At 32.4% G+C, this 24227-nt stretch overlaps 3 protein-coding genes across 4 annotated transcripts; 2 read left to right on the top strand and 1 right to left on the bottom strand.

Annotated features, from left to right (window-relative positions):
• The first annotated feature begins 3443 nt into the window (after positions 1 to 3443).
• Positions 3444 to 4084, top strand: LOC112734458 (uncharacterized). The gene has a single exon (XM_025783782.3). The coding sequence runs from the start codon at positions 3480 to 3482 to the stop codon at positions 3981 to 3983; it is 504 nt and encodes a 167-aa protein (XP_025639567.1). The 5' UTR covers positions 3444 to 3479; the 3' UTR covers positions 3984 to 4084.
• A 182-nt stretch (positions 4085 to 4266) lies between these two features.
• LOC112734457 (uncharacterized) lies at positions 4267 to 6441 on the bottom strand. Its single transcript, XM_025783781.3, has 3 exons — positions 6005 to 6441; positions 4971 to 5046; positions 4267 to 4755 (listed from the first exon to the last, which is right to left on the bottom strand). The coding sequence occupies exons 1-3, from the start codon at positions 6317 to 6319 to the stop codon at positions 4619 to 4621; spliced, it is 528 nt and encodes a 175-aa protein (XP_025639566.1). The 5' UTR covers positions 6320 to 6441; the 3' UTR covers positions 4267 to 4618.
• A 15005-nt stretch (positions 6442 to 21446) lies between these two features.
• Positions 21447 to 23854, top strand: LOC112734459 (F-box/kelch-repeat protein At1g22040). 2 transcript variants are annotated; one of them, XM_025783783.3, is made up of 2 exons: positions 21447 to 21856; positions 22194 to 23854. In XM_025783783.3, the coding sequence occupies exon 2, from the start codon at positions 22280 to 22282 to the stop codon at positions 23711 to 23713; it is 1434 nt and encodes a 477-aa protein (XP_025639568.1). In that variant the 5' UTR covers positions 21447 to 21856; positions 22194 to 22279; the 3' UTR covers positions 23714 to 23854. The 2 variants fall into 2 exon arrangements, with proteins under 2 accessions (XP_025639568.1, XP_025639570.1); XM_025783785.3 differs by having other exon boundaries at positions 21534 to 21724.
• The last annotated feature ends 373 nt before the right edge of the window (positions 23855 to 24227 follow it).

The raw sequence follows: 24227 nt of genomic DNA on the forward strand, positions 1-24227 counted from the left end.
CCTCTCTTACAAGTGACGGCAAAACTTATTGAACCCATTGGGCCGACTGGCCAAGTCCACTAAAAAATGCAAACTACACTGAGATTTTGAGCCTGTAAAAAACCGCTAAATTCGTGGATTTTAGTTAGACGAGTCGGTCTGCTAGGCCCAACACTATTGATATTGAGAATTAAAAAAATTTATATTATAATTTTGACTATTATTATCATTTATTTGTATTTGACTTGTGATTAACTTTTATTTATTATTTTTTATTAGATTAATTTTAATTAATTTTACTTCTTTATAAAAAAAAGTTAGAATGAATAAATCGTTAGTATAACAATTTGTTATAAAGCGTCATAAAACGAAATAGAGTAATATTTTAGACTCATTTTACTTTGACAAATTGATTAGTCTGTTCGAATTTTTACTAGGATTTGAGGAGGCAAGTGGAGTTTTGACACCTCTTTCTCTTGCAAATGAAATAATTTTTTAAGTAAAATTTATTGAATATAAAAATATCTTGTTAATATGTGTCTTAAAAATATGTTTTAAGAATGCTATTAAAAATAATTTATTAAAAATTATTTCAATACACTAATATTTTTTGTTGAGAGAGTGAAATACTAGCCGGATAATGATACACCATATCTTTGTAATGTTAAAATGACTAAATTCTTAAAATGGTTTATGAGATTGACGTAATGCACTAGAATTATCTTTTAAAATTTAATTGTACTAATTACGTTATTAAAATTGAAAAAATGGCACCATATTAATTATTGACCCGTTTTTCATTAATAACGCACAGACATGAGTTAATGATGTGGACCTTTAGTGATACGTGTAACGATATAACAACGTGTTAGCGACATATGACATGGATAGCTATGCTATGTGTTACAATGCTATTTTGTTACGTGTCAAATTATATCACGTATTGCAATATTATTGATCCATGTATCATTTACTATGTCATTATTACATATGTACTAAATTGGTCCCTTACTTTATGTCAAATGACTCATTTAAAAATTAAATATTATCCACTAAATTAATCATTTCATCAATTTTGTCTCTATTTTTTTATAAATTCAAAATTTTAATATCTTTGAGTACACAAATTTTAATTTTATTTTTTTACAAGTTATTTAAATACAAGTGCTTTTATAAAATATTTTTAAAATTTTAGTTTTAATTATACAATTTTTTTATAATATTTTATTAAAAGAATTATATGAGATATTAATATTGACTTGGTAAAAAGTGTAAGTTAAGAGTATAATAATATTTTTTAATACAAATTTTGTTAAGATTTAACACCTTAATAAATATTTTAAAAATATTTGATAAAACACTTGTTAACTAATATAAATTTATTATTTTCATCTATTTTAAGAATGTCCAATTCCCTATATAGTTGACTTCTTACTAAATTACTAAGATAGATGTATATTATCGATTATAATAATTTATTTTATCTATAACTTAATTCGGCGGCTTTTCATATATTATATCATTAATTAATATAAATATTTATTGTAATCATGGTTTGAACAGTATTAAAACAGATACAAATAAATATAAGAGATAATAATAAAATTTTGAATTTAGCTAACATGTGCTCTAATGATACAAATTAAAATGATTAATTAAAAAATTATTATAAAAAATTAGGATATAAAAAAATATCATTTGTCACTAATCCACACATCATTATACAATTACACGTGATGAAACTGTAAAATGACACACGTCATTAAAAATCTACGTCAACATATTGTTATTAAAAAATAATCAAAAACTAATATAATACAATTTTTTTAATCTCAATAACATAATTAATACAATTAAAATTTTAAAAACAATTATAATCCCCAACATCAATCCTTGAACAATTTACCCAAATAAATAAATTGAGTGAAAACTTTATTCAAATATACAAACCAAAAATTCCTTAGTACATGTGATTTTGTCACTTTACATATGATTTTCCTTTTGTCACTCATTCATTGCATCAATCCCGATATATATATATTGGTCCCTTTATGACCTGCTGGCGGACTTTGCATAATTTCAAAACAAATTCATTGGGTTGTATTGGTCAAACATTTTCGGTGACCTTTATATTTTACTATTTGTTCATATCCACACAATAATCATGTGCTAGACGATCTAATACAAATTTTTTGTTAAAAGGATTTCTTTATGCAAACATGCACATGTATTATACTATTCCTTTTTTCTTAAACGTATATTATAAACTTAATTGTTATGCACTAATAGATCGTGGTCTAAACAAATTTTTAAATTATTATTCTCTTAATTTAATACGTGTATTTATAAAGTTTATATTTGAGTTTTTTTTGGTAACAATAATAATAGATATGTCTTTGTATTGAATTTCTATATTTTGTTTCAAGGTCTGTATTGTTTTTATAAAATTTGATTTCATATGAATGATAATAAAATAAAAAATGGAAAAATTGTTAAAATTTAATTGAAAATTTTTAAATTTTTGAAAGAGACCAATATAAAAAATATAAAATAAAAAAAATAAAAAATTAAAAAGGACCAAACTAAAAAATTAGAGACTTTTTTTTGGTGACTAAATTAGAGACTTATTTTCTCTAACATGCTCTGCTACTGATAGTCATAAAAATATTTGTTATATATCAAGTGTGATTTTTCAGTAGTACATATTTTAAGTGAGTTAATACTAACGCAATCCAATAAAAATAAAGCATAAGAGTACAAAAACGTTTAAGAATGAATCTTTCATGTAAGAAAAATGAATTTTTCAAACGAGACAAAAAAAAGTAAAAAAAATGTTATATAATAATAATAATAATAATAATAATAATAATAATAATAATAATAATAATAATAATAATAATAATAATAATAATAATAATAATAATAATAATAAAATCACAATTAACTAATAAAAAAGGTGAAAAAATATTTTTTTATTATTATATTGTGCAACTCCCTTCTCTTTAGACCCAATAAATAAATAAATAAAATATTAAAAGATTGTCATAATTTATTTTTTATTATTAATTAATTATTAATATTTAAAAATATAAAATAAAATATATTGTTAAATTATTATAAAAAAATATGTTATTAAATTATTACACTAAAAAAAATTGAATTAATGATTCTAACAACCAAAAACAATATATTCTGATACCACTAATATTTTTGAATAAATAAATAAATAAGAAGATATGACAGTACACATAGTTGCTTACCTGTTACAGCATGACTAGTTCCACAACTAAACTTGGCATTTTCTTTGAATCTTCAACGTTTTGGTTGCACGCTTTGCATATGCAACTTGCACCATTATATTATTATTAATAAATTAACAGTAATCATCACGAGTTGTAATTGAAGAAAGATCCAAGCACCTTCTTCACACACAGATGCATATATAAAACTGAACCATCCATTTTGTTCTTCACACCACTCACTGCAAGCTAGCTATAGTCATGGATGCTTTTTTGTTGAGCTCCAATTCAAAGCCATTTCAGTGCCTTCCATGGCTCTCATCAACCAAGCATCAAAGGCACTATTCTCATATCCATCTTTCATGCAGAGCCACAAAGGTGGAGTGTGAGAGCAACTTCTACAAGGTTCTCAGTGTTAGTCCAAAGAGTGCAACCATGGATGAGATCAAGAGAGCTTATAGATCCATGGCGCTTCAGTACCATCCAGATGTGTGCCATGATCCTTCCATGAAGGAGGAGTCTAATAGGATGTTTGTGCAGTTGAATGCTGCTTATGAGACCTTGTCCAACCCCATGCTTAGACAACAGTATGATAGTCAATTAGGTTTGAGTGTCAGCCATGATTATTCTGAAACAAGTTTGAGGAGCCTTTGGGAGGAGGAGCAACACCAAGTGGTTGTTGAATTGAAGACAAGGTCTCGGAGACGCATGGAGCAAAAGGCCAACAGAATGAGGGCACCAACCAGAAGAAAAGACAGGAACTGATGATCATCTTGAATTTTATTTGATTCTTTCATTAATTTTGATACATTTATTTAACTTGACTTGTATAGAGCAATGAATAAATCTGTTTTATTAGACTCTTATTGATTATTGCAGATCATATAAACCAATTTTGGAAAGTTAACCAGATTCGTTATTCTGTAAAATGTTGAATTAGTCACTTGTTTTATGAACCTTAGGATAGCTACTGATTTGTAAATTATCAATTGGTAACAATATTAAGTAACTATAAGTTGTAATTGATGAGAAGTTAATTTTGTCAGGATAAAGAAAATTCAAAGTCAAGAACTGAGGCAGCTTAATTATTTCAAACATTGCAACTAGAGATATAATAATAGAATGCCATAAAAGAAAAGAAAAGAAAAAGAGAATTCAAAGGGGAATGGGGCAAAGGCAGTAGTATTTAATTTTCACACAACATCAACACCAGAACCAAGTCAACTTGAGCAGTTTTCTACCAACCCCAATTCCCCAATTTTATTGTATTAAGGACCACAAAAGGTCACAGGTTCATGTGAAGATGCAAACAAATTAGCAGACAAAGGCAAATTTTGTCACATGTAAACTCTCTGTCTCTGAACATCCTTTGCTGCCATTTAAGGTACTCTGAAAGTGCTTTAGGAAGAAGAGGTGGAAGGTGTCCATAACTCTGCCTTTTTCACCTTTGAAATGCTCTCAAGAACTCCAACTGGAGATATGTGACCCATCACTGTCACCCTCTTGGACTCTATATCTATACTGATTGATGTGACTCCTAACATTGCAGCAGGTTTAATCACATGTTAGAAAACTTTAACCCCATTAGCAAATATGATTTTAGTTCATATTAACCTTCATAAACCAATCATCATATAGTGTCTTAGAGAATATATTCTGAATATGGATATTTCAAATTATGTTGACCAAAGATAATTCTAATTAGTATTGTGATTAGTTGATTACTACCATATATAGCATGGCTAGTTTTACCTTCCATCTTGGAGAGATGCTTTTTCACTTTTCCAGCACATCCTTGACAGTGAATTGCAACCCTCATCACAACCACCTATATTTAACACTTCAAAGTTGGTAATAATGAAATGAAATTCCAAATATGGTGGCAGGACATAGACAAGTGTATAAGTATAATAACATAGTATTATTATATATTAGTCCCTTTTAAAATATAGTTTTTGCAAGTTCTGTATCACATGCAGATTCCATTATTCCAAGACATTTCAGAAATCAGAATAATACTACGTGACTATGTGACTATAAGACACTTAACTTCCTTGGTGAGAAACAAACGGAAAAGATATCTTAGGTACAAGAGACAAAATTAAAACCAAGGGCGTGGCATAATGTAGTACCATCTGTATTGTCTAATAAAATACCAATTTGCATAAAAAGGACATAATCTTTTCTGTTTCCTCTCTAATAATGAATATGCATGGGACTGTGACAAAATGAAAAGCACGTGAGACATCTTGAAACCTATGCTAATGACAAATATGAGGAGCACTAATAATGGACATATTTTGTTTCCTTGCAGAAAATAATCCTCCTGTGACGCAGTCATAAACCATTGTTCTTGATCTAAATAACCAACAAAGCTAAGGAGATATGGAATAGTAAATAGTTTCTAGTGACTTCTGTTGATAACCAACTTTTTATGAATAAAGGCACTGTAGAATTCACACTCCCATTTGCATTATTTCCATTTCATGTCTTCACTTTTTCATTATGGTCCTGCATAGTTTTGATTTTGACACATAATTTTGATTGCTTTTCACAGAAACAAGGTACTGTTAACTTTAACTTCAATGACTCATTGAATATTTTGATCTACCAGTACTACACTACTATTGAAGAATTACTCCATTGCCATTCTTAAAAAGAAGAAAAAAATAAAGTGCAATACTACTGCAGTTCATGAAGCTCCACAATGCATAAACTTTTAACAGAAATTCTACAAAAAGAAAACAAATCAAATAGTGTAGCAGAATATATGTAACGTGAGAAACCTGAAAGACATTTTCTGTTGGTGGTTTATGAAGTTCCCTTGGCTGATTCATGACTTGAACATGGTCCTCTCCTCTCTGCTTGATCAATGGAACTGGTCTGAACCTGCGAGACTCACTGAGTTTGGAGTACTTGGAAGGGTTGATCAACTTGGAATCATCAAGAGAAACACTTCTATCAGGCCTTCTAGGCACAACCACGGATCGATTATCATGTGTGCTCATGCACACTGCTGTTGATGCCTGAGAATGGCACATGAAACCCCTTCTCACCATTTTCCTACTGCTTTTGGTTTTCTGACTCATCATGTTCATCATAGAGGAGAGGTTATAGAAGGGGGAGGAGAATATGGATGGTGAAGCAGAAAGTGTTAGTTTTCGAAGGAAACAAAAGAGACTGTGGTGTCAAAACATACACTATTGTAAATAGTGATGATAATGCTGATCAGTGTATATATATATATATATATATATGATGATGAAGAGAAATGCTGTCATTATGACTTAAGTCTTAAGCTAACAGTGGATTTCACTGCTAGTGTTAAGTGTAGAGATGTTTTTGTTATTTTATCTGATATATATAAATATTACTATGATACAACAGTGTCCAAAATCTTGTCCTTTTCATAGGTTAATGCTGAGAAATTGACAATAGCCTTCTTTTGATATAAATAAGAAAAACTTCATGCTAGTGTCTCAAGTTTAAGTTGACCCATTAGGGGGTGAAAAGTAAAATCAAATCATAAATGATTATGCTGTCATTATCTAATCATAAAAATATATACAGATACAATGTAGAAAATAAGTAACTTTTTATTTTATTTTCCTCCAAAAGTTTTGATCAGACTTAAGAATAATTGTCCAATTTAGTTTACTAGACATATTCTGATGCTGGAGTGACTACTTTTTATAGGGATAAGGTAGAGTTAATGTGTTGAGCAGAACCCAAGTGGGGGTAACAGAAAATGTGGCTAATAACCATGGATGGTCAAAGGATCAGTTGAGGTACAAACATTAAATTTGATGCGGTTAAAATCAGAGAGAGAGAGAAAAAAGGCAGTTACAACTTACAAATGTTGAGGTTTTCATAATAACAATGCTGACAGCTCAAAAGATGCTCCAGCTCCATTATTTGAACTTTGTAATTAACTTCTTGTGTGATTAGTTTTACTTTTCATGTTCCACACAGTGGCTTTACATGAAGTAGTAACGGATTTATAACATTAATTAATTAAGGTGGCAGTAGGTTTGACACTTTGACCCATCAAAAGAGTAACTAATGCTGAGTGCACAAAGCAGTGGTGAGTTATGAGTAATAATAATACGTTACACTACTTTATGCCTTTATTCATTCCCTTTCCTTTGTTTTCAGAAGGGACCACATCCTTTCACTCAATTCCTTCTGGAAATTCCTCCACTCTGGAGAAAGTACAGTGCCTATAATTAAATGCAGAACTTGATGGCAAACTATAGAAGCTAATAAGTAATGTGTTTTCAATTAAATTATGCACGCAATAAATAATAAACAAACTTCATCAACATTACATTCAAGAAACTAACTCTTCAACTACAACTAATTTTCTAGAACTGCATTAGGGAAAGCAGCAACCCTATCTCGGAATAATATCTAATTCGATCCAATCCCACAGTTTTTCTCGCTAGTTAATTTGTGGGTCGAATAAAGTGTGAATTGAGATTTAATTTTACTCAATTTTACTCAACTAATTCGCACTATATATATATAATGTGTTAAAGGTGAATGTCAAATTTTTAATCATTGAAATAAGATCTTTAATTAAAAAATTTACACTTTTGTTTATATAAAAGTCAATTTTATAAAATTATTGTAGTGTTTGTGTTAAAATTTAATGAGAAAATGACAAATAGGTTCCTAACCTTTTGTTCTGCGGATATTTTTGTCCCTGACCATTGAAAAATACTTTTAAGTCCCTGACCTTCACAAAACTTGGACGGATCAGTCCCTCCGTCCAAATGCCTCCGTCAGGGACTGATCCGTCCAAATGCCTCCGTCAGGGACTGATCCGTCCAAATGCCTCCGTCAGGGACTGATCCGTCCAAGTTTTGTGAAGGTCAGGGACTTAAAAGTATTTTTTAATGGTCAGGGACAAAAATGTCCGCAGGACAAAAGGTTAGGGACCTATTTGTCCTTTTCTCAAATTTAATTTATATACTCATAAGATTATTGTATATTGTATTTTTTTTATGACTTTAAGTAGGGTCGGATATTTGTAGATCGAAAATAGATAAATTAAAGTTGGCATTTTATAAATTCACAAATAAGATAAAATTAAATTTAAATAAAAAATTAATTCATAAATAAAATTAAAGTTAAATCTAAATCTTATTTTATTATGTTGGCTGCTATTCCTAGTTATTATCATTATGTACATCATCCAACTTAATAATTATAAAATTAAAGTTTAATTTTATTGATAGCTTTATAATTAAGGCAATAAAACATCAATCCATGCGCAGACCTTTGATGTAGCCTAGCTTATGTAAACACTTGCATTGGCGAATAGTGCAAATTCATGTTTGCATTGTTCATAAATGCTAGCCTGTCTATGTAATTGTCTAATTTATCAAAAAAATAAAATAATATTTAATTTAAAAATTATAAAAATAAATAATTTTAAATATTTGATATTTATTATAAAAAAAAAACAACTTTGACAGATTTAATACCAAATTTATAGACAAAAAAAAAAAACTTGTCTGCAATGCATACGTTTCTTAGAAACCCGAAACTATTATAAGAGGGAAAGTTAGCTCACTCCATCAGTTTTTTACCTGTTTTTTCTAATTCCAGAGTTGTATTTCATTTTAGCATTCTTTTATGTGTAAGTTTTTATTTTAAATAAACTCATAAATAAAAATGAATTATATACATTATTTTTATTTAGATAATATATTTTACTTTTAATTTAAAAAATAAAAAGATCAATAAAAAAATTTACGTAAAAAAAAAAGTGTAAATATCATGTTACATACTATTTGAGGCATTATTTAAAACTAAAGTAAATTTGGACCTGAATGCGAAGTTTAAATTTTTTCTTTTTTTTTGAAAATTCTGACTTATCTACTGACACGGTAATTTATTTAACTTGTTTGAATTATGGTGGTGGATACCTACAAAAAACTTTAATGCATAAATTAGAAGGAGATTTAGGTAAGTTTTAAGCGAAATTGAGATTAAAAAATATTCGAGTTTGATGAGATATTTATAGAAGTAAGTGATGACTCGGACATCACTTTTATATCTCTTCACTTGTGGTAGTAGATAGTTTCTTCCTTATATTTGTGAAGTTATTTTATGTTATGGTAGTGGCTAAGCTGTGGATAGTATTTAAAGTAGTAGATGATAAATATCTTACTTGTCATGTAAGTCGGATCATGTACGAACTATAATACCGTATCTCAAGTAGGTCGGATAGGTTAACCCACATAATTTTTTGGATTGTTTTTATTGAATATGGTAATCTTTTATAAATCCTCTCTAAAATTAGATTAGCTTTAATTGGAACATAACTTTATTTTTGAGTCCTGATATGAACACACAAATGTGGCAATGAGTAGAGTAGAGTTTGATCAAACCCTAATCATATTCGCATATTGAGACTTTTATATAAACTCAATTCTATTCTACTCGCAAGTTGAGAATATCTCAACCCTAATCCTGCTCATTCTTAACATGCGGGTATCCGACCCTATTCGGGAGTTACCAAAAAGATGCAACATTATTATATAACTTCATGATAATTTAAAATAAAACTGACTTTTATATATAAACAAATATATTAAATTATTAATTAATGATCTTCTCTTAGTGGCTAAGAATTTTTTGCATTTAGTGAGAAGTCTTTGGTTCAACATCCATTTGAAATATATTTTTTATATAAGTATATAACATGTACATATATAAGATGCATGTTGGTTAGGTAGGGTTAAGACTCAACCTGAGTTGAATCAGATTAGGTATCCATGCATGTTGCCACTCCTATCAACACATATTTAGGGTAATTCACCCCTATGAACCAAACCAAGTTGAAAATGACCAAAATTCTCCAAACTAAAAAATGTTACCTAGTTGTCTCCGTTTAGATTTCTATGTAAATCGAAGTCAATGAATTCGAAATACAGGCTTAGGTAGTAAATCGAATCTACAAGATTCGAATTACTTTATTTCGTGTTCATACGTAAATCGAATTCAATGATTTCGAATTAGGCCCAACACTAGTAAATCGAATCAATGGGTATCATTTACTATGCACACTACTAAATCGAATAAAAAAGCTTCGATTTAGCCCCCTTAATAAATCGAATTCATTGAATTCGATTTATACCTGGTAGTGGCTAATGGTAAATTGACTCAATTAGCTTCGATTTAGTATGAGTTCTACTATATATAAATTCGATTTATACTTGGCAGTGACTAATGGTAAATCAACTCTATTAGCTTCGATTTAGTATGAATTCTACTATATATATAAATCAAAAAGAGTTAATTTGATTTAGTATATGCCTAATGTATATAAATAAGAGATGAATGTGAAATTTTTACCATAGTGGGATTCACAATGGCTAGTTATGAGAGTTTTTTAGTTTTGGTGCACTATAGAAGGCCGATTAAGAAGAAAACATGTTTAGGAATTAAATTTACTGATAAGGACCCACGGAGTGTTTTCCTCAAACATTCGACGAGTTTCATTGAGTTTCAGAAACTATACTCCAGAGACTGGGACTGCATGCCGTGAAACAGGTAAAGAAGTTATTCTATAGAATCCCAGTTTCTGTGTTGCACGATGATATGAAGTACGATTCATTCGTTATAAGCAGTTACGAGGATTTACAAGTTCTGTTCCATTGTCGTCGGTAGTTTTCTGAGATGAGGACCCCAGAGCTGTTGGCGAAGCTTGTGGATGTGGTATGTAGTTCTGGAGGTTCGAACCGGAATCCTCAATCTACAATGACATCCAGCCTGCTCTAGTTCCATGCCTGTTGATGCCTCATCATCTATGCCAGTGATTGTACATGAGGCAGTTTTAGTTGCATCTCTGTCCTTTGCATCTAATCTGAACCGCAGTGGTGACGCAGGAGTTGGTGAGACTGGACCCTTGGGGGAGGTTGCGATTGCGACGTTCAGTACTCTTATTATAGTCTCAATTTTCGGAGAAGGTGGAGTATCGGATGGGGTTGAGGATGCACTGCATGATGATGATGATGATGATGATGATGATGATGATGATGTGGAGCCTGCCACGGTAGCTGATGATAGTGATGATGACATAGCAAGGACCACTCTAGTTGTGGGTGGTGAAGCATCTAGTTTAGGAACTCATCAGTACCTCCCACACTTCTCAACTTTGGACTTGGATGCCATGGCACAGCAGGAAAATCCGAGAGTACCTGTTGGTTTTGGGGCCAGAGATACATAGAATACAGGATCTGTATCTGAATTTCAAGTTGGTCAATAGTTTTAGGATAAAGAGGAGATCGTGTTAAGCGTGAAGACTTATAGCATCCGTTGTGGGATTGAGTACAAGGTGTTGAAATCCGATCATCGCAAGTACTATGGTAAGTGCAAGGAGTTCAGCAACGGGTGCACATAGCTCATTCGGGTTAGCCTCCGCCAACGCAAAGGTATTTGGGAGGTAAAACGGTACAATGGTCTTCATACTTTCCTAGCCACATCGATATCTAGTGATCACAGGACGCTTGATTATTATGTTAGTTGATATTTATTATGTTAGTTAGAATTTGTTAATACAAGTTATTATTTCTCTTGTATAGAAAAGTTGTTAGTAGTGGGTTTTGTTGATATGCTGAGCTGTATAGCTTGTTAGAATAGTAAGGCAATTCTGTTAGAAGTAGTGTTTGTATAAATAGCAAGCTGTAGTATTGTATTCTTTGAGTCTCATCATTATTCAAGTTCAATTCTCAATTCCTTCTTGGTTTCTCTGGTATTGTTCTTCTCCATGCTCATATGCAATTTTCACATGGTGCGATGAGCGTGGATGGAGGAACATGGAGATCCAGATTGAAGGATGAGAAACTTGCTCTCTGATTCACAATTCGTTAACGTGATTAGAGAAGGGTGATGAGTCCAACTTCATAGTTGAAGTGCTTGTTCGCAGTTTTTGCTCCGTGAATCTATTTTTCCCTTTTTCTTGTTTGATCTGAATGCCCTCTTTCACACAATTTCTTCTCCTTCTCTTTCACACCTCTCTGAAATCTTAGCTCCTCTTCTTCATCTATTTCTTTTCTTCTTCTCTATTGAACTCATACCATAGAATTTGATGAGAGCTCTGTTATCTCACTGTCTTCCCGTTAAGAAGAGATAACAAGTTTCCGATCAACGAGATCAAGAGAGAAAAGTTATGAACGCTTCTATCATCCTCGCAGTGATGGAAGGAAAATCAAATCCAAGTACTGGATCCACATGAGGTGGTCCTATGATGGACATGCAATAATTCGCGGCGTTTTTTAGTCAGGTGGTGCAGATCTAGAGCCATATCAACAAGACAAATCCGAATCAAAATCTTTCAAGCCCTTATTACATACTTTATTCTGAAAATCCAGTGCGTGGAGAAAAGATATGATCAATGCTCTTACATCTAAAAATAAAATTGAATTTGTTGATGGTACCATTCTAAAACCTGAGAAAAATGATCCTGATTTCAAAGCATGGCAACGATGCAACACCTATGTAGTTGCTTGGATTAACCTTTCCATTAGTCCAGAAACCAGTCAAAGTGTTCTATGGAACAATATAAGCTATGAATTATGGAATGATCTTAAGCATCGTTATTATCAGGGTGATAGGTTTCGAGTAGCTGAATTGAATGAGGAAGTCTATGCACTAAAACAAGGGGACTTGTCTGTTATGGCTTATTTTGCCAAACTGAAAAATCTTTGGGAAGAGATCGATGATTTTAGAACTATTCCTGGCTGTGATTATGTTAAATGTGAATGTGGCTTAGGCATTGTTAGGCACACAAGGAGGAGGACAGAGTCATCAAGTTTTTGCGTGGTCTTGGAGAGCAATATTCCACTGTTAAGTCACAGGTCATGCTGATGAATGATTTGCCTAGTGTAAACAAAATCCTCTCAATGATCACTCGGCAAGAAAGGCAGCTCATCAGTTTTGATAATACCTTAGACACTAAGATTTTGGCAGTCTCTTCAACCTGACAACAGAGGTAGAGGTCAGTCTAAAAAGGGGGCAAAATCGCATTAAATTGTAATGCACTCATTGTGAAAAATCAGGACACATTGTGGATAATTGCTATAAGAAGCATGGCTATCCACCCAACTTCAAACCCATATTTGAGAAAAAGTCTCCTGTCCTAAATTGTATGACTGCTGCAAACACTCCCGAAGATGAAAATGATGATCTCAATGTTCCATAATTGGTTAGAAGTGAACCAACCATTAATGAATTCACTCCAAAGCAACGAGAAGCTCTTTTGGCCTTGCTTAGCAAACAAGATGTGCCTCATTCTCATCGTATCAAATCAAATTTTAGCCAAAGCCAATCACTCTCCCTATATAGGTAGAATGATAAATATTTTACAATTTGATTCTCATGTTAAATCTCTAAATATTTCAACTAATAAACACAAGCCATATGTACTTGACACTAGAGCCACTGACCATGTATCATATACCCTGGTTGATTTTCAAAATTATTTCAAAGTTGATCCAATCATTGTCAAATTACCTAATGGAGCACTCACTACTAGCTGCATCATGGGTACTATTATGTTTTCTGACACTCTTTCCCTCACTAATGCATTATTTATTTCTACTTTAAACTTTAAACTCATATCAGTTTCAAAACTTACTGCATCTTTACATTGCAAAATGAGTTTCACTAACAAGGCTTGTGAGATACAGGATCTGCACACTTTGAAGATGATTGGTGTAGCTAGCAATGTTGATGGTTTGTACATTCTGCACAAAGAAGTTAAAGCTCTCCCTCACATCACAGCAACTTCCCGCAGCCATTTTTCACAATCTTTGTGGCATGTTAGATTAGGACATCCATCTCATAATAGGCTTGTTGCATTACAAAAGAATTTTGAGTTTATTGACTGTACAAAACATACGGAACCATGTCATTCTTGCCATCTTGGCAAACAAAAGCGATTACCTTTTTCTGTTAGTTCTAGTACTGCAACCAATGTACTTGATCTAATTCATGTTGATATTTGGGGACCCATTTCTGTTCTCTCTTTTACTGGAAAACGTTATTTTCTTACTATAGTGGATGATTGTTCTTGATTTACTTGGATTTTGTTCATGAAAACTAAAGCCGAGGCTTCTCCATTGGTTAAAAATTGTCATTTTTGCTAAAACCCAATTTAATACAGTGGTTAAAACAATTCGCACGGATAATGGGCCTGAATTTTTAATGCCTACTTTTTACAGCTCTAATGGCATATCTCATCAAAGAACTTGTGTGGAAACTCCACAGCAGAACGGCATTGTTGAGCGCAAGCATCAACACATCCTTGCTGTGGTTAGAACTCTCTTGTTTCATGCACACTTGCCAAAATATTTTTGGAATTACAGTGTTGGACATGCGGTTTATTTAATTAATCGATTTCCAACACCTTTTTTGCAAGATAAGTCTCCATATAAAGTTTTTTATAAGACTCTGCCAAATGTTTCCCTTCTCAGAGTCTTTGGTTGTTTGGCATATGCTAGTAGCCTTGCAAGACAACGAGGCAAACTGGATCCAAGAGCAAGAAAGTGTTTGCATCTTGGATTCAGGGAAGGCACAAAGGGATACCTGCTCTTTGATTTGCAAACTCGAGAGACTTTCTTATCTCGGGATGTCCAATTTCATGAGAATTATTTTCCTTACTGTCACTCCAATAATTCGAATGATAACAATTTTTCAAATTCTTCTAATTCATCTCATGTTGCATCTCCTCCTTTTGATTATGAATTTTTGGAAGGGACTCAGATTCAGGTTTTAAACACTAATGATGCAGCCCCTCAAGCAAGCTTGCATCACCAAAATCTCAACCATCAACATGATAATTCTTTATTTGAGTTAAATGAAACTGAAGAAATTCTTTCCTATCCTGAAATTCATGATCATTTAAAACCCACACCTGCATCACATGAAGATATTTCAACTCATAATTCTGCTGCCCTGCCTGAATCCTCCATTATGCCTGAAATTGCTGGTGTAAGGAGATCGACTAGGCAAACTAAACCGCCTGCATACTTGTAGGACTACGAGTGCCAAACCATCAACACTGTTTCACCCTCATTGTAGCTCATTGCTCAAAGGTATCCTCTCTCCAATGTCTTGTCTTATACTAGGCTTTCTCCCATGCATCTTGCATTTTTTGTTTCTATTCAAAATTTAGAGCCTAAAACCTATGATGATGCAATTATTTAAACTTGTTGGCAAGAGGCAATAAGAGCTGAACTAACTGCCTTAGAAGAAAACAAGACATGGAAGCTAACTTCTTTACCAATTAGAAAGAGAGTAATTGGCTGTAAATGTGTATACCAAATACCACCCGGATGGCACAGTGGAAAGGCACAAGGCAAGACTCTTTGTCAAAGGATTCACACAAGTGGCTGGTGTTAACTATCGAGGCACCTTCTGTCCTGTAGTAAAGCTAGGGACTTTAAGAGTGGTGCTGGCTGTTGTAGCAGTGAAATGGTGGCACCTTAAACAAATTGATGTCAACACGGTATTTTTGCATAGTGAACTCGATGAGGAGGTCTATATGAAGGTGCCTCCAGGTTTAGAAGCTTCATCAGGTTAAGTTTGCAAGTTTGAAAAGTCATTGAATGGATTAAAACAAGTTAGTAGACAATGGAATTGCAAGCGCAAATCGGTTCTCCTTGAGCTAAAATTCAATCAATGCAAATCGGATTACAGCCTCTTCACCAAGATTACATCACTTGGATTCATAGCAATTCTAGTGTATGTAGATGACTTAGTATTAGCAGGTGATGACCTAAATGAAATTAACTCAGTTAAAGATGTTCTTCATGAGAGATTTTGGATCAAAGACATGGGAGATTTGAAGTACTTCTTTGGTCTAGAAGTGGCAAGATCCAAGACGGAAATTGCTTTGTATCAGAGAAAATATGTCCTTGATTTACTCAAGGAAACAGGATTTGAAGGGTGTAAACTTGCCACCACTCCTATTGATTATGGAGCAAAACTAAGTAAAACTACTGGAAAATTGCTCACTGATTCTGGTTAGTATAGACGAATTGTGGGCAAGCTTTTATATCTATCAAATACTAGACCTGATATAAGCTATACCATTGGGAAGCTGAGCCAGTTTTTGGATTGTGCTATTACTGAGCATTTGAAGGCAGCACATAGAGTGCTGCGTTATATAAAGGGTTCTCCTACTGCAGGTCTCTTCTTCTTTGCAGATTCTAATTTACAATTTACTGGTTTCTCTGACTCTGATTGGGCTGGTTGCGTTGACTCTTGCAGATCCATCTCGGTATATTATTTTTATTTAGGACCATCATTGGTTACTTGGAAGAGTAAGAAACAACAAACAGTTGTAGCCTCCTTTTCAGAAGCAGAGTATAGAGCTTTAGCTTTAGCCACCCGAGAAGTTTAATGGCTGAGTTATGTTCTTCAAGATCTTGGTGTTCCAATCACAAAGCCTATTAATCTGTATTGTGATAGAAATTCAGCTATTTACATTGCCACTAATCTTGTGTTTCATGAATGTACAAAACATATTGAAGCTGATTGCCATATAATCCGTAACAAATTGCAAGAAAAATTGATTCATTTCCTTTCCATGTCCTCCAATAATCAAGCTGCCGACATTCTCACCAAACCTTTTATTCCTGGGCCTTTCAATGCAGGTTACTCTAAGCTTGGATTGTTAGATCTCTTCTCTCCCAATAGTCCAAGTTTATGGGAGGGTGTTACTTGATATTTATTCTGTTAGTTAGAATTTTTTAATACAGGTTATTATTTCTCTTGTATAGAAAAGTTTTTAGTAGTGGGTTTTGTTGATATGCTGAACGGTATAGTTTGTTAGAATAGTAAGGCAATTCTGTTAGAAGTAGTGTTTGTATAAATAGCAAGCTGTATTATTGTATTCTTTGAGTCTCATCATTATTCAAGTTCAATTCTCAATTCTTTCTTGATTTTTCTAGTATTGTTCTTCTTTATGCTCATATGCAATTTTCACAAATTTAAATAAAAAAATTAATTCACAAATAAAATTAGAATTAAATCTAAATCTTATTTTATTTTGTTTGTGGCTACTCCTAGTCATTATCATTATGCCCATCATCAAACTTAATAATTATAAAATTAACGTTTAATTTTATTGATAGCTTTATAATTAAGGCAATAAAACATCATCTATGCGCAGACCTTTGAGGTAGACTAGCTTATGTAAACATTTGCATTGGCGAATAGTGCAAAACTGCAAATTCATGTTTGCATTGTTGGTAAATGTTAGCCTGTCTATATGTAATTGTCTAATTTATTAAAAAAATAAAATAATATTTAATTTAAAAATTAAAAAAATAAATAATTTTAAATATTTAATATTTATTATAAAAAAACAAATTTGACAAATTTAATACCAAATTTATAGACATAAAAAAAACTTGTCCGCAATGCATATGTTACTTAGAAACTCGAACTATTAAAAGAGGGAACCTTAGCTCACTCCATCAAATTTTTTACCTGTTTTTTTCTAATTCTAGAGTTGTATTTCGTTTTAGCATTCTTTTATGCGTGAGTTTTTATTTTAAAATAAACTCATAAATAAAAATGAATTATATACATTATTTTTATTTACCCAATATATTTTACTTTTTTTCGTTAAAAATAAAAAGATCAATTATAAAAGTTTTATGTAAAAAAAAGTGTAAAAAATATCATGTTTAGTATAAATATATACATTATTCTGAGTTATTATCTGAAACTAAGATAAATTTAGATCTGAATATGAGATTTAAATTTTTTTTTTTTTTTGTGAAAATTCTGACTTATTTTGTTGATACGGTGATTTCTCTAATTATCTTGTTTAAATTATGATGGTGGGTACTTGCACAAATTTTTAATGCTTAAGTTAAAAAGAATTTTAGACAAATTTTAAGTGAAATTGAGATTGAAAAATATATGAATTTGATGAGGTATTTATAAAAGTAGGTGATGACTTGGACATTATTTTTATATCTCTTTACTTGTAGTAGTAGATAGTTTTTTCTTATATTTGTGAAGTTATTCCATATTGTAGTAGTGATGGATAGTATTTAAAGTAATAGATGATAAAGGTCTTATTTGTCATACAAGTCGGATCGTGTACGAACTATAGTACTGTACTTCAAGTAGGTCGGGCAGGTTAATTCACGTAACTTTTTGAATTGATCTTATTGAATATGGTAATCTTTTATAGACCCTCTGTAAAATTAGATTAGCTTTAATTGGACCATAACTTTATTTTTGAGTCCTGATATGAACATACATGGGTGGCAATGGATAGGGTAGGGTTTGGATCCAACCTTAACCCTACTCGCAAGTTGAGATTTTTATATAAACTCAATCCTACTATATTCGCGAGTTGAGAATATTCCAACCCTAACCCTACTCATTATTACCGACCCTACTTGCATGTTACCAAAAAGATGTAACATTATTATATAACTTCATGATAATTTAAAATAGAACTGACTTTTATGTAAAAAAAAATCATATTAAATTATCAATTAATGATTTTCTCTTAATGGCTAATGATCTTTTGCATTTAGTGAGAAGTCTTTGGTTCAACATCTATTTAAAATATATTTTTATATAAGTATATAATATATTATAAAACTCCACATCCAAGTAATTTAACCAACTAAGTCTTTTAGATTCTTCCACTTCTTCTTTTTCTTTCAAACTCATGCACGCACATTCTTCTTCACCCATGATGCTACGTCTTCTTATTCTTCTTCTCTTCCTTTTTCATTATTTTTCAATTTCGTTACCGTCATCAACAGCACATCCTCCTCTTCCTTCTTTCTTTTCTTATTGGAATTTCTTTTTCTCCTTGCTTTTCATCATTCTCCTCCATCGTCATTAGCATCATGATTATCATCGTTATCGTCATTGTTCTCTTCTAATACATATCATCGTTATCCTTATCGTTATCGTCGTTTTTGTTATTGTTATCATCAAATTTTTTTTTATTTAAAATTGATTTGGATGTATTTTTGTTCAAAATTGACTTGGTCTGTGCTTGTTTTGAAACGATTTTATTTATGTATCGTCATCATTAAGTAATTTCAGTTCATTTGGAATTTAATTTTCAGTTCATTCTAGATGTAATTTCGGTTAATTTTTAAGTGAATTTCTGATCATTCAATTTTGTTTGTGTACTTGTTTTCGAACATAATCATTAAGTAATTTCGGTTCATTCTGGATTTAAATAACGTACACTTGGTCTGTGCTTGTTTTGAAACGAGTTTGTTTGTATATCGTCATCATTAAATAATTTTGGTTCATTCGAAATTTGATTTTTGGTTCATTCTGGATGTAGTTTTGGTTCATTTCTGAGTGAATTTCTGATCATTCAATTTTGTTTGTGTACTTATTTTTTAATACAATCATTAAGTAATTTCGGTTCATTTTAGATTTAAAAAAGGTGCACTTGATCTGTGCTTATTTTGAAACGAGTTTGTTTGTGTATCGTCATCATTAAGAAATTTTGGTTCATTCGGAATTTGATTTTCGGTTCATTATGGATGTAATTTTGGTTAATTTTTGAATGAATTAAGGTACATTTAGTTTTGTTGTTCTACACAATTCAAACATCTTTCTCCTCACATCTTCTCTTGAGAGGAATAAAATTAAGAAAAAGAGAAGAAAAATCAAACAAAAAAGAAAAACAAAAATAAAAAACTCTTTATCATGTTCTTCTTCTTCTTGTCTTATTCATCTTCTCCTTCTTGTTTTTTCTTCTCATAATTCTTCTTGTTTTACCCTCTTAACAATAATAAAAACATGAAAAAATCAAACAAAGAAGAAGAAACGCATAATGCTGCAAAATCACTTGATGAATTTGAATGTGTTTTTTTTCATGATTCAATTTTGTTTGTGTGCTTGTTTTCGAACGCAATCATTAAGTAATTTCGGTTCATTCTAGATTTAAATAAGGTGCACTTGGTCTCTATTTGTTTTGAAACGAGTTTGTTTGTATATCGTCATCATTAAGTAATTTCGGTTCATTTTGGAGGTAATTTCGGTTCATTTGTGAGTAAATTTCTGATCATTCAATTTTGTTTGTGTGCTTGTTTTCGAACGCAATCATTAAGTAATTTTGGTTTATTCTGGATTTAAATAAGGTGTATTTGGTCTGTACTTATTTTGAAACGAGTTTGTTTGTGTATTGTCATCGTTAATCAATTTTGGTTCATTCGAAATTTAATTTTCAGTTCATTCTAGATGTGATTTCGGTTCATTTTTGAGTAAATTAAGGTGCATTTGGTCTCGTTGTTCTACACAATTTAAAACACTTAATGTTGCAAAATCACCAAGAAGAGGAGGGAAAAAAGAAAAAAAATGCAACAATATCAGTAGCAACAAAAGAATGACGATGAGGAGAAAACACGCGAAGAACAAGAAGAAGAAGGAGAAAAAGGAGGAGGAGGAGGAAGAATGTGAAGAAGAAGACGATGACGACGATAATAACGTACCCGCGTGTATAATTACGCTCTTTTAATGAGAGTAGTTTTTGTTAGCGTTGAGTCTACTTGGTTAAACTTAGATGACAATAATGCTTAGATGTGTAGCAGATTTGATAATATATACATATATAGGATGTAGGTTAGTCGGATAGAATTGAGACTCAACACGCACCCTACTAGACCCGCATGAAAATTCTACTCGCACCTTGCTCTACCCGCTGCAGATTGAATTAATAATCTACCTGATCGGATTGGATTGGATTGAGTACGGGAATGAATCATCTCATTTTTTTTTAACAATTAAGAGAGTAAAGTGTGATATCTCACCATTAATTTTATAAGTGAGACAAAAAATAAACATGAGAGAGAGAGTAATGAAGGATTAAAGATTACACTTTATACTCTCAATTTTTTTTTTACAATGAAGAGGATCTATTCTCAATTGAGTACCTGCAAATAGAGTGCATATTACCACTCTTGTCGACATATATTTATATCAGGTAACTTTATTTATATAATTGTATGGTATTTTTCACTGCATATAGCATATTTTTAACATCAAGTATTGTGTATATATTTTTTATAATATAGAAATAATTTTTTTATTAATTATTTTTAATTTAAAAAATTAGAAGGCACAGTGTATACAAAGGTATTATAGTATTTCTGATAATTTATTTTGTAAATCACAGAGAAAAGACAAATATAAAATTGTGCAAGATTTAGGCCGTACACCAAACGTGGGACCCTTAAATGGACGGAAGAGATTGCCCCAACAACTTGGACGCAGTGAAAGGGATATGATACCTTTCACGCAGTTGCGTTTACACACTACACTTTCTGAGAGGAACACACTCTTTGGAAATTTAGAATCACAAAACCCTGTTTCTATCTCTAATATTCATGATCCATCCCGTGCCAGAGCAAAAAAAGATACCCCCTTCTTCAGAAACAGGGGTTTGGGATAAAGTAGCGATTTTTCGATCAGTTTCCTAGTGATTCTTCGTTGAGGTTCCTAATTGACTTTCTGGGTCTTTTTAAATTCCCATTTTTGAGTGTATAAAATGATGGGCATTGTGCTGGTGTTTTTATGATTCCTTCCATCTGTCATATGTGCTTATTTCTATGCTGGAGAATCCGAGTGTAAGTTTTCTATGCTAAATTGTCGATTTTCTTTTTCTTACGTTTTTATGTATTGTGTGTTTGTTTATAAGCCCGTCGTTTCTATTTGTATTAGTGCACAGTTCTGTTTTTTACTTTTGTTTGTGGAAGTTGTGTGAATGATGATGTTCTATTTGAATATTTGTATTAGATGTATTCACTTTGCTTGAGCGCTTTGGCCTGTTGTGTATTGCTTTTAGTAGATTGCATGTTGATAATGTTTTTGTAAGTATATATTTATAATATGTAAGATTTATTTCATTTGTTCAATCCATTTTTTCAACTGAACAAACAATTTTCTTTATGTGTGTGGTAACAGATGATTTAAGAGTAAGGATGCTCTCAAACTGATTTATCTTTGAAGCTTGATGTGTTTATCTTCAATGTGAATTTGAAGTGTCTCTAATGGGGAATATACTGAGTCTGAATAGTTCCAAGACTAGATGGAGTGATCCCTCTGTGGCGGCTTTGCAAGATGAAGCTTGCAAGAGGCAGAGGTTATTATCAAGCTCCTGTGAAGATAATTCAAGACTGATACCATCCCTTCCTGATGAGATATCAATCCAAATTCTAGCTAGGGTTCCTCGAATTAATTATTTAAGTCTGAAGTTAGTTTCGCATGTGTGGAAGGCTGCCCTTGTGAGCACTGAACTATTTTGTGTGAGAAAAGAACTTGGAACCACGGAAGAGTGGCTCTACATATTAACAAGGGTCAAAGATGATAAGCTTTTATGGTCTGGCTTGGACCCTATTTCCAGAAGATGGCAAAGGTTGCCACCAATGCCAAAAATCTCCTTTGAAGATGAAGCAAAGAAGGGTTTGGCTGCCTTTCCCCTTAGAGTGTGGAGCATGATGGGTTCACGTATCAAGATTGCTGATATCATAATGAGCTGGCTTGGTCGGAGAGATGCTCTGGATCGGATGCCATTTTGTGGTTGCTCCATTGGAGTTGTTGATGGTTGCATCTATGCATTAGGAGGATTTTCGAGAGCTTCGGCAATGAAGTCTGTTTGGCAGTATGATCCCGTCAAAAACTCTTGGACTGAGGCTAGCCCAATGTCTGTTGGTAGAGCGTATTGCAAGACGGGTATACTAAATAATAAGCTTTATGTTGTTGGAGGCGTTACTAGGGGTCGTGGTGGACTCAGCCCCCTTCAATCTGCAGAAGTTTACGACCCCCATACAGGAACATGGTCCCAATTACCAAACATGCCTTTTGCGAAAGCTCAGGTGCTGCCTACTGCTTTTCTGGCTGATTTGCTCAAGCCTATTGCGACAGGAATGACTTCATACAGGGGAAGGTTGTTTGTTCCTCAGAGTTTGTATTGCTGGCCATTTTTCGTTGATGTTGGGGGTGAGGTTTATGATCCGAATGTAAATTCATGGCTTGAAATGCCAAATGGCATGGGTGAAGGTTGGCCAGCGAGGCAAGCTGGAACAAAGTTGAGTGTTACAGTCAATGGTGATTTATATGCCCTTGATCCTTCAAATTCCCTTGACAGTGCAAAGATCAAGGTATACGATTATGAAGGTGATAGCTGGAAAGTTGCTGCCGGAGATGTTCCTATTCATGATTTCACTGATGCAGAATCGCCTTATCTTTTAGCCGGTTTGCTTGGAAAAATTCATGTAATAACAAAAGATGCTAATCACAACATAACAGTGTTTCAGGCTGACTTGCAAAGTGATTTAGCTTCTGGCCAACCCAACTTGTCATCTTCGGATTACTCATCCAGTGAACATGCTGATTCTTCAGCAGAATCCAGGATTTGGAGGGTTCTTGCAAGTAGGAGTGGTAGATCTGCTGAACTAGTTAGTTGTCAGTCTCTTAAAATTTGATGTTTTTGGGAGATAAGAGTCCTCTTATGGTTATGATTTCTGAGCGTGTTTGTGTTGGTTGGAATGGTCACTAATAAGCCACAGTGTAAATTTTACAAGTGTAAATTATTTGCTTAATGATTGATTGGTATATTGTAAGCATTCAAGATTCCCCCTTCTTTTTTTTTTTTTACCAAAAATAGGAGACTCGAACCCGCAACCTCTTAATTGAATATGGAGAGATTATGCCATTTGAGCTATTACTCATTGGCATTCAAAATTTCCTCTTACACAACATTTAAACTAGACAAATATTAATATGATCATTCAAAAGATAGTATATTGAAACTTATAGTTTTCCGCATCCTTTATTTACATTCGAGTATATCCTCATCTTTAAATAGGGACATATATCAACCCAACCAATCACTAGTTTTCAAAACTACTATGTTTAATGTGTGTGATAACGAGAGATTCTTCAAGGGTGTTTTTTCTCCTATTGTCGGTGAAAGGAAATAATCTTTTTTAGTCATAG

This window comes from Arachis hypogaea, chromosome 3 (genome assembly GCF_003086295.3).
Source record: "Arachis hypogaea cultivar Tifrunner chromosome 3, arahy.Tifrunner.gnm2.J5K5, whole genome shotgun sequence".
NCBI lineage: Eukaryota > Viridiplantae > Streptophyta > Magnoliopsida > Fabales > Fabaceae > Arachis > Arachis hypogaea.